Source organism: Atta cephalotes, assembly GCF_000143395.1.
Source record: "Atta cephalotes unplaced genomic scaffold scaffold00039, whole genome shotgun sequence".
Classification (NCBI taxonomy): Eukaryota; Metazoa; Arthropoda; class Insecta; order Hymenoptera; family Formicidae; genus Atta; species Atta cephalotes.
This window is the reverse complement of record NW_012130103.1, coordinates 2134209-2146138: the sequence shown is the minus strand read 5'-3', so window position 1 is coordinate 2146138 and position 11930 is coordinate 2134209. Positions and strand designations below refer to the sequence as shown.

The following is an 11930-nucleotide window of genomic DNA, read 5'->3' as shown; positions in this document are numbered from 1 at the left end:
GAAATATAAGAATTGTTCTTTTTGAAGAACTTAATTTTTGCACTAGTTTCATCTTTCTTCCTCTTTTTTCTTCCTGGAGAGAAAAGGAAGAAAGAGGAATTGGTGCAAAGTTCAGCTAAAAAGAACAGACCTATAATGAGTGCGTTCAGAACAATGAATTTGACAACTGCTCATCACTCTTTCATCTTATTGGTCTATATTTTAGGATTTAACAGAACATCCAGCCAATTAGACTAGAGCTCACTATGAACGATTGCGCATCTGGATGAAACTAATCACGCAGAAATTCTCTTGAATGAACAACTTCTCTGTTCTCAAGGAACTTTCGGCATTCAAGCACAATGGAAAGGCAAATCATGTATCTATATATTTTCAGAAATCTATTGAGCAAAGAAGAACGTATACTCACCTATATTTACTACCAGTGTTGCCACTCAGTAGTTTTCTATCAGATCAGAGTATCAATCATGAAACATTTTTCCTAGGATGAAAAGTGAAAAACGAAAATTTTTATTATTGAATGGAGAAATTTTTCATTTTTCCGCTCTGACAAAAAAAGTTACATGATCATTACCCAGATCTAAAATGCTGATTGGATGATTTAAAAATATATCAATAACAACGAGCGCTTATTCAACTGTTGAATCCGCTGAACGCAACCTATGTTCCATAATAGATACTCAAAGCAACAGTAGAGTTGCGTTTAGAATAGTTGGCCAGATGCATCCAGATGCACAGATGTCGTTTATCCTTGTTCGCGAACGTTAATGGATAAAAGAACATCTGGATGCATCCAAATGATAATTCTGAACGAAGCCTAATAGTTTCTCCTGAAATTTTCGAGTTAGTACGATCAATTTACAGAACAAAATCGAAACCGAAAGATGATTGGTTACTCTTACTTCACATTTCCGAGAAAGGACCTAAGTACAAAGATGACCGTAAAGCCTTGCGGCATAAGATACTTGATTTCCTGATGGATTACTAGCTGTATAATATATGGTCTACAATAACAATATCAGTAATGAATGAGGCTGTAAGAATTAGAGGATAAAAAGAATAATCGATTGTGATTAATCAATTTCTATGGGGCTCCGCACAATAAAAGGAACGAAAAACAAGAATTTCAATCTATTAAAAACTGTATATTCCACAATACATGATTTCTGATAAGTTGAAATTCTTATTCTCTGTTCCCTGTTCTTTTTATTGCGCAGAGCCCCATAGAAATTGACTAATCACAGTCGATTATTCTTTTTACATTTAATTGTGATTGATCAATATATTAATATTATTAGTATTGTAGACCACGCGTTATGCATGGTCTACAATGGGCAATAACAATAGTGGATTAAAGAGTAGGCGTGGAAATCGACCAATCACAGTTGAATGAGAGAAAAATAATCAACTATGATTGATCGATTCCTACTCCTTAATCAACTACTGTTAAGCCGATTCTACATTACATTACGCAAGTTTATGCGACAGCCAATCTGAAGCTTGCATTTTGAAATCAACGCTTTCTATTGGCAATAAATTTGCGATCGGCTTGCAATTACTAATGTAGAACCGGTTTTACTGCCCATTGTAGACTATGCATTAGAATCTTGCCACCATATGAGCTGCGATGCTGACACTGATAGCACCGCAGCCAATAATAGCAAAATTAAAATCCAGCTAACAATCCAGCAGAAAAATAAGCATGTGCTGCAAGTTTTAGGTAATGTCTTAAGACGCTAATGCGGCCCTTTAAATTGGTTCGTAACACCTCAAGGCTGAACTAAGATGATTTTGAATATAAGAACTGAATATTGAACCTAGGAATAAATATTAAGATTTCAACTTAGAAAGAAACCGCGTATTCCGATGTAACTGATATCTGATAGGTCATAATCTTAATATTTATTCCTATTCCTAATATTTGTTTTATTGTGCGCAGGCACTAAATCTGCTTTCACATACGCTTTAACTTACGCCAACCAATCAAATTGTATCAAGTTATATCAGCTACTACGCTTTATTCTATTGAGACGATTTGATTGGCTTACGTAAGTTACGCTGCACGCATATTACCCTGAGTATCATGAAACTTCATTCTTAAGATGAAAAATGAAAAGTAAAAAATTTCTCTATTAATTTTAATGGTAAATAGTTTTCACTTTTCATTCACTTTGCATTCTAGGGATAAAGTTTCATGATTGATACCCTGGAAGAATCTAATGAAGTTTTTAGTAGAAGCCGGCACATTAGAGTTGGCAATACTGTTTACTACATTCCTTGTGATGGTTCTTATATTGCGGTATAGACGCTTAACCTCTAATGTAATATAACCTAGTAAATATATATCGGTTTGTTTAAATTTTTTAAACAATATTAAGTAAAATAGATTGAGTTTTAATCTTGTGTTTAAACTTTTTTAGAAAATACAATTATTTCAATACGTAAGAATCTTTTTACATATATTTATTATGTCATATTAGCAATATATTATTGGAATAACAATTTGAAATATACATATATAATATATATATATATATATATATATATACATATATATATATATATATATATATATATGTGTGTCTTATTAAATTAGTCTTTTATAATACATATATATATTAATCTTGCATCTATATAAACACACACATACACAAACATATATTGTATAATATATTACATATATATATATATATAATCTATATATATATATATAATTCTTGTGTATATATGTACCTATCAATATATATAATGTATAATATATGTACATATTTAATGTTTATCTTATACATTATTTTTATTTACAGAAGATAAAATATTTAACATCGACTTTTGGTCAAAATGGATATTCGTCCAAATAATACAATTTACATTAATAATTTAAATGAAAAGATTAAAAAGGAAGAATTAAAGAAATCATTGTATGCTATTTTTTCTCAATTTGGTCAAATTTTGGATATCGTAGCTTTAAAAACATTAAAGATGCGTGGACAAGCGTTTGTTATTTTCAAAGAAATAGCAAGTGCTACAAACGCCTTAAGATCAATGCAAGGTTTTCCATTCTATGACAAACCAATGGTAAGAACTATAAAAAATGATTGTGTTTTATCTTTACATTATATTTTTTTATATTTGTATTAAGAATATTCTAATGTGCACATGTGTACGTACGTGCGTGCATGCGTGTATATGTGTGTGTGTGTGTGTATGTGTGTGTGTGTGTGTGTGTGTGTGTGTGTGTGTGTGTATGTATGCATGTATGTGCACATTTATTTGCATATTATAAATTCATATAAATATATTTGTATCCCTTACATGTGTATAAAAATATAAAAATAATCTCTTTCAAATGTTTTGTTTTTGTAGAGAATACAATATGCTAAAACTGACAGCGATATAATCGCTAAAATGAAAGGCACCTTTGCAGAACGTCCAAAGAAACCAAAACGAGTTATTCCAGTAGCAGACGAAGAAGCCAAACGTGCCAAGAAACGTGCAAAAGAGCAAGCCAAACATTCACAACAAATTGGTTATCATGCTAGTATACCCCAACATTCAGGACTTGTCAATGCCGCTGTTCCTGAACAGCCACCTAATCAAATATTGTTCTTAACAAATCTGCCCGACGAGACAAGTGAAATGATGTTATCAATGCTGTTTAATCAATTTCCGGGCTTCAAAGAAGTACGCTTAGTACCTAATCGGCATGATATCGCATTTGTTGAATTTGAAAATGAAGTTCAGTCTGGTGCGGCAAAAGATGCTCTTCAAGGTTTTAAAATTACACCTTCCCATGCAATGAAAATATCATTTGCAAAGAAATAGCTTTATAATATATTTTGTATTATCCGTACTATATATATATATAATAAAATAGAAGTAAGACGTAAGTTGAATTGCATTTGTATAAAGATAAATGTATTTCTGGTATTTAAATTGATTTCGATTATTTCATTCATAACTTTGCGCAATTTAAAATATTTTATTTAATATCCAACGTTACTTTACAATGGGATTCAATAAACGTAATATTTCTTCAATGTGATTCATATTTTTATATACAATCCGCGTGACAAGTTATACCATATAAATAAGATATTTCAGGTTGAAAATATATGTAAAAAGTTATGTACAACTAGAAAAAGTTTATATTGCATTTGAATACCTTTTGCAAAAATAAGTAATGTAAAAGAGTAATTTGCTATAACAAAATATTATTTTTTCCTTCTAATTTCCTGTTTATATTAAATTAAATTGATTTGTTACATTAAACTAAAATATATTTTCTAACAATTCAGTTTCATATAAATTTTAAAAAACTTCGTAAGAAAAATATTTATTATTATTTAAAAATACGTAATATACTACGTGAATTTATATAAAGGAAGCAAGTTGTTAGATATTTCCGAATAAATAGTGCAACAAGATCTGTCAAAAACTATACCTCTATATCACATTACAGTACATTTATATTGCACATCTTTTTTAAATATAAAATTTTAATTTATTTAACATTAATAAATTGTGACTATTTCATAATGGGGCAGGTTGTATTACATGTGTAATTCGCCTTGTTATGTTTTTATTAATGCGACATAAATAAATCTTTTCAAAAAAAGAAAAAAATGTACGTCAAATGTACGCTTGAAAAATTTTCCGTACAATAAAATTTTTAAGCGTGTTAATTGGCTGCAGGACAGAAAGCTTCGTCCGAGATCTTTTTCAACAAACTTGAAAAACTTGGAGTATATATCGGGTAAGTGTAAAAAACGCGTAAATATAAGAAAACGATAAATGTAATTTAGCTTAAGTACATACAGATATGACAGTGTTAATGAAAATGAAAGATTCGATTTTCTTTTGCGCATGTATGGCTGTAAAGCATAAAATATAGTGGCCTTCATGGTTGAAAGTATAGGAAATTATAGAAAATTTTATCAATATTCAACGTAATATAAATTTACCTACATAAAATATAATACATATTATAAACGTACATATAATAATCAATTTAAATTTAAATGTAAATACTTCTTAAATGGCTAAAAAAATGTCTCAAAAAGTGTATAAAACTTTTCTAAAGTGTATATACATTAAAAGTATAATAGTTATTAACAGTTTAATAGCAGAATATATCAAACATATTCGGATAAATTACTCATATGTATCCATCCTCATTAAATTTGTATTCCACCGAAAAGAAAACCGATTACATCAACTAATATAGAATGTATATATCAAAAGAAATAGTTTATTTAACATAATATTTTGTATTTGTCATGTAAGTATTTATTATATATGTTGTATGACGATATTAGTTGTGACTTCTCGAAAGAGAAAGATAGCAGCCATCGAAAACTACAATCTATATTTCGTTTCGTTATAATTGTTATGAACATAACAATTAGCAGTCAAAACTATATCTTAATAGTATTACAATTGTATTACACAGGGTAAGATTCTAAAAAGATAATATTTAATAATACTCAATTTTTTTATAAAATATTCAGTGTTATTCTCAAAATTTGATTATCAACAGAGATCATAACTGTAGAGAAAAAATTGTAATTTTGCGGCATATAAAATATTATAGCATTACAAGTAAGCACATTTATTTAAGAAACATTTATATAACAAAAAATCATGAATTTAATAATGTATGCCAAATATTAATAGTAGATATAATAAAATTTATATCAATTGTCGATAATATGTCATCATTCCTCAATTACATCCTGACCTTTGGGGCCTTTTTTATATTTGTCCAGGATTGATAGTATTTCGTCAGTTTGTATGATTGCATAAATGTAATCATAATTACAGTAATGTAACGATTTTAATACTCTCTCCTCCCTCTCTTCCTCCCCCCTCTCTCACAGTAACCACATACAATCATGTGCATTATTATTAGCATGCTATTATTTTCTTAAACTTTTTAAATATTGTTTAGAACATCAATTGCAACATGAACCATGCACACATAAAGAGCAGCATAATATTTATCACAGTAATAATACCCTTAACGGTGCAGAAATAAAAATAAATTTTAAAATTCCAGAGGAACGTTTTCCTGATTACATAAGTGAGATAAGATTAGTGCATTACATGCTTTATGTTCTTAATTTATCTTATCGTTATTTATATTGTATTGTACGTATGTACTAAAAACAATTAAATTATCTTTTAGTAGAAATATGTAGATATTAAAGGAAAGATATTAAAAGAAAAAGGAGAAAAAGTTTAGTTGGGAAAGATTCAATTATGATGTATTAATATCAGGGTTGAGCAAGTTAATGTTTTTTTTTAACTGAATAAAGTTAAAGTTAATGGCTTTACAAAATTAATAAAGTTAAAAGGAATAAATTTGAAGAAATAAAAAATTAACTTAACGTAAATTAAGTCAATATTGAATTAACTTAAGTTAAAAAAAAGTTAAGTCAATTTTGAAAAAAATTATTTTTTAGATCAAAATGTCTTAATTTTTCTTAAAATGAGATTAAATAACTACAATATAGATTATTAAGTAAATTAAATTTTTAATTTTTTATTCATATGTGAATATATTTTTCATTCATATATAACACATAACTACATAACTATATAAGTTATATAACTTTAAAAAAACAGCCAGTACATAGAGGAGATACAAGATCAGTGATTACTTTTTAAGTCTTAAGAAAGTGACCAATTACAATCGAATGCGAAAAGAATATTTTGATTATAATTGGTCAATTTCTTATGACTTAAGGCTTAAAATTAAGGGCTATTATAAATCCGGACTAAAGCTTATGGCATAAGGCATAACCGCATAAACTAATCAGAGGACTGTATTAGCATCTTAAGAAATTATTTAAGATAGTCTTAAAATATGAACAGATTACGAATATACGCTCTTAGTCTTATTATCTCTTATTATTTTTCTAAGATATTTAAAAGAGATAAAAAAATTGTTTAACTTAAAAAAAAGTTAAAAATTAAAAATAACTTAGTTTAAAAGTAACTTAGTTAAATTAAAATTTAATGAATTTAAAATTAACTAAATTAAAAGTTATTAACTTTTTAACTTTTTTAATTTTTAACGTTTTAACTAGTTATTACCTAATCCTGATTAATATATATTTTCTATTTTAGCAATAATTGTTTTACGAATGTTCCGAAGTGCTATTATATAAGTGTTTCGAAATAATATTCATACATATGTAAACTGACAGTGAGTAAAGATAATTTAACAATTAATTACTGTGTTTGTGATACGAATTATTATATAAACTCTTAAAGTTTTTAAAAATTTTTTATAATATTTACAATATTTCAGAATACTTTCGTTTCACTTTCATACATTTTTTTTCAATCTCATTTGTTCATGTCTTTTTCATTTTTTATCCGTTGATATATATTCTTAATTTCACTTTTAAAAAATAAACGGAATCCTCCTTAATTTAGATCAATCTAGGCGACTTTCATCTATAATATGTGTGTAATATAAAACTGTGTTGTAATTTTATGTGTATGTACACATAAAATTATTAAGTTATTACACATTTTTATATTTAATCCATTTATGCCGATCACTAATAATAATTTGCCGACACTAATAGTAATTTTTTTTATTTACAATGTTTAGTTCAAGAATTTCTTATAATTTCTGATCTAGAAGAATTAGATGAAAAATATAACTGTAATACATCACTGAATGAGTTCTCAACTTGGATACAATATAAACATTATCTTGTTGTAAGTTGAGAACGAGACATACACTTTTCAAAGGAATACTGTCGTAAAGTTACAATACAACGAATTACAGGTTGTGGCTAATATCAAAAATTTAAGGGAACTATCATCTTTAAATAAAAATCTCAAAACTGTTTAACACCAGATATTAGTTCTATCAAGTTAACTTTTTCTCAAAGTGGTCGGACGTTTCATTGGATGATGAGCATTCAGCAAGCTGATAAATATATATAAAAAATTCTACATATTTTATGTAATTATGAAAATAATAAAAGATAATTCTGCAATTATATATTTTCATATTAAGTCGGATATCGTTCCAATGTAATAATGAAAATATATGAGTATATTTTAAATATATAAGATATGAATACATCTACCCAAACACGTATATATGTATAGATCCAGTAATTTCTCATATATCGCTTAACATATGTATGAATTTCCTTTAATATAAAAGAAAAAAAGATAAAATAAAAAAAAATTTTCTCTCACATCAGTATCAATCTTATAAAATTTATAGTATAATTCAATAAAATACTTTTTTTAACTGAATAAGATACTATCGCGTGAAACACGATTCATTAATCTGGGGCATCAAAATATTTAAATGATATAGCTGGAGATTATGAAAGTATAAAGCCTTAAACACAATGTGAAGGAATAGCGATAACAATAACACGATTTCAATCTATCAAGATTGTATATTCCAATGTAGTTCTGATTTCTGATAGATTGAAATCGTATTATTCCTATCGCTATTCCTTCGCATTGTATTTAAGGCTTAAGGCCCTGCGTACAATGAAGGAAATATTAGAAATAAATATTAAGATTTCAACCTATCAAAAACTGCGTATTCTAGTGTACTGACGTTGAGTATTATCTACTGGTGAATTTGGCACACATGTACTGACTTCGCTCCAATGCTGCCCTGACATGGTACGAGTGCAGAACCACTTTAGTCATCACTGAAAATCTACAGTTTACATTATATATACTATATATTTTCAGCACTGGCAGTGAATTTTGGAAGTCAAATCTAGTATCCATCAAGGGTTTATTCCAGATCAGAAAAACCAACTATAGTCGAGTATTCCCCTGTTTTGATTGTAACAGAAAAATACTCGACTGTAGTTGGTTGGTTCTTACTTTCTGATCTGGATTAAATTCTCGATGGATACTAGTCATGATGTAAAGACAGATTTATCATTGCGCATCATGATTTTACGTGTCGTAACATAATGTATAATGAATCAATAAGAAGTGCCCAAAAATGCAACCGCAAAGTTCAAAAATTAATATATATTATACATTAAATTAACTGATTAGTTCTCAATGATAGTTTTTCTTTGTTTTTAGCGTTTTATACTTTCAAATATAGTTGATAACATTTGACAAAAAAAAATCGAAAAAACTTGTTATGAAAATTTTTCATTAGTGCCCAGTTCATTTATAGAAAATTTTGCACGATTATATTGAAGTCTTTCGATATTTCTGGATTTCATTATACTCAATTATTATCAAATCGTTTTATAATCATAAATAACAATTAGAAAAGTAACGGTGTCTCAAATAACAAATTACCTACCATCCCTAAAAAATACTTACAATATATGTCTTTGATGTCCTTTAGTTTTGCTCTTAATTTTAACGTAGCTTCTAATTTTATCAAGAAACATGGCAATATGTCTCGGCACTAAGATATACTTGACTTTTTCAAAAAAGCTGCGAGTAAAAATATGTTGAATGAGCCTAATTTTATTTAATATAAGACGTGAGAAAATTCAATTATTGAATTTATTCTTTCAATATATACTTCCAAATTCTTCATATAAAATTCATTAATTTCAAAAACTTTATATTGGTTAACTGCGTAATATAAAAATAATCAATGAAAATTATCTACATGATTATTAAAGCTTAATTATGCTTCAAAAGTTTTTATACGAAATAGAAACGATTTCATAAGAAAATTTTAATTGATAGCAAGTTTACACAAATTCTGCTGCGCCATTGCATGTAAACTTTATATGTTATACAACTGTGTCTTTTTTGATGTGCCTATGAATCATATAGTAAATTTTATTTTTATAGAACGTAATTAAATAAGCAGTTTAGGCTAAATAAAATCAAGCAGAAAATATATATCTCTCTTAAATCAAGTATATTTAATTAATATAAAATATATATAAAATATATATAAAATAAATATATTAAAAAATTATACTCATTTATTTCCTTATTTAATAAGAGTAGATATATCATGCAAAAAATTGAAAATAATCTTAAATATTTCTCATTATTTTGTCTTTGTATCAATTAAGTCATTTATCGCTTTATTTAATTGAGCACTAAAAGCAGCGAAACTAAATGTTTCCGAAAATCTGCATTGACCCGATCTACCAAAATCCTCAAGATGATTTGAATTTGTGATTAAATAAGCTATTTTGGTGGCAAATGCTTCACCAGATAAATCTACTAAGAAACCAGTTTTTCCAGAAATTATCGATTCTGTGGGACCACCGGAATTATGAGCAATTACTGGTTTGCCCATATACATCGCTTCCAAAGGTACTATTCCAAAGTGCTCGTTCGGTGGAGTATATATCACAATTTTACAATGATGTATTATGGAAACTTTGTCTATGTCGGAGGGTGAACGTAAGAATATTACTTTGTCTGTTACATGTAACTCATCTGCAAGTCCTATCAATTCCAGGTGATATTCCACATTTTCCTCGATCCTTTTATCGTACCCACCAGCCATAATCAAGAATACTCTCTTGTATACTTCCTTTGTTAAAAGTTTCTTTAGTTCTGCAAGAGCTTCTATTGCAATAGACAATTTTTTTTTACGCTCATACCTATTGATAGATAACAATATAATACTATCATCCGGAAGTTTCCTATCAATTACCCTCTCTATAGATACTATTCTTGTCTTATCAAAAAAATCTGTGTTAATGGAAGGATACAAAATTTCTGGTTTGATTTTCAATCTTTTGAATATGTTCTTGAACACATTGCTTGTAAAACAACTATTTACAAATATTTTATGCGCCATGCCAGTTGTAATCTCTTCTAGATAATTCAGTGGCATACGGTAAAGCTGTTTAAAATAACCACCAGGATATGAGAGCAGCTGGTCTGGATAATGACAATAAAATACTACATATGGAATGCGCAATCTAAGTACGAAAATACAGATGGACACCAAGTCACAAAAAACAACTTCTGGTCGATGATCACTAAATATTATGTAGCTGGCTGCATATATCTATAAAAAAATATAAGAATTTATTTCTACAATGTATGTATTTGCTGTTGAACGCAGACAATTCTTTTAATCGAGATTTTTTTTAAATAGATTTTTCTCAATTATTTTTACTGTTATTTCAGTGTTAACAATATGCTTTCCAATAAGAAACACAGAGGTATAGTGTGACACACTGAATCATTTTATCTTCATTTAATATTGACAACGAAGAGGATATGATTTGTTGTATTACATCATATCATTTGTATCTTTTATTAGACTAAACTTCTTACCATGCGTATATAAGCACAGAACGCATAGAACCTGCCTAGAATGTGCCTAGGCAGCCAATTGCCCACAACGGTAACGGGAATCGTCCCATCCTTAGTTTCTAAGAAACAATGCTCCGGATCGTGATGAGTTGTCACGAAATTTACATCGTGGCCATACTTCTTCAATGCTAGAGCTGCGTCGACAACGAGTCTCTCCGCGCCACCGATACCGAGATCGGGATGTAAAAATGTGACGCGTGTCATCGTACTCACGAATAATCCGTCAAACGGCCATCACTACGTATTTATTGGAAAGTACAAAATTACCGCGACATAAATAATTGGGACAGGCTTTCTTTTACATGAATGCGTTCAGAAATTCAAGGCAGGATGATCAAATCAAAGTTTGCTAGGTTTTTGGAATACCAATCCGCCAACTTTAAAGGTCCAAAGCCTCTTTCATCTAATTGGCGTATTTTGTTAAATCCTAAAATATAGACCAATCAGATGAAAGAGCGCCTGGGCGCTCAATGAGCGGGCTTTTGAATTACTTGTGAACGCACTTAATGTGATTGGTTGGGTTTACAATAATCATTATTCATTTGCTCGGTACGTAGGCTAGCTACTTTCTCAATTTGAACGTGTCTATTGATTATTATTAGTTATTGACATCG

At 28.5% G+C, this 11930-nt stretch overlaps 2 protein-coding genes across 2 annotated transcripts; one reads left to right on the top strand and one right to left on the bottom strand.

Moving 5' to 3' along the window:
* The first annotated feature begins 2838 nt into the window (after positions 1 to 2838).
* LOC105622021 (U1 small nuclear ribonucleoprotein A) lies at positions 2839 to 3822 on the top strand. Its single transcript, XM_012203456.1, has 2 exons — positions 2839 to 3075; positions 3364 to 3822. Exons 1-2 carry the CDS (start codon positions 2839 to 2841, stop codon positions 3820 to 3822), a joined length of 696 nt encoding a protein of 231 aa, XP_012058846.1.
* A 6205-nt stretch (positions 3823 to 10027) lies between these two features.
* Positions 10028 to 11520, bottom strand: LOC105622020 (alpha-1,3/1,6-mannosyltransferase ALG2). Its single transcript, XM_012203455.1, has 2 exons — positions 11278 to 11520; positions 10028 to 11005 (listed from the first exon to the last, which is right to left on the bottom strand). Exons 1-2 carry the CDS (start codon positions 11518 to 11520, stop codon positions 10028 to 10030), a joined length of 1221 nt encoding a protein of 406 aa, XP_012058845.1.
* Positions 11521 to 11930: the final 410 nt, after the last annotated feature.

What these genes read in the sequence shown, in the direction of transcription:
- LOC105622020 (XM_012203455.1), bottom strand. Translation starts at nt 11,520, where the DNA reads ATGACACGCGTCACATTTTTACATCCCGATCTCGGTATCGGTGGCGCG. An exon ending in TCTGTGCTTATATACGCATG is followed by an intron (nt 11,006 to 11,277) that starts GTAAGAAGTTTA and finishes ATTTTTTTATAG; the next exon opens with ATATATGCAGCCAGCTACAT.
- LOC105622021 (XM_012203456.1), top strand. Translation starts at nt 2,839, where the DNA reads ATGGATATTCGTCCAAATAATACAATTTACATTAATAATTTAAATGAA. An exon ending in CATTCTATGACAAACCAATG is followed by an intron (nt 3,076 to 3,363) that starts GTAAGAACTATA and finishes TTGTTTTTGTAG; the next exon opens with AGAATACAATATGCTAAAAC.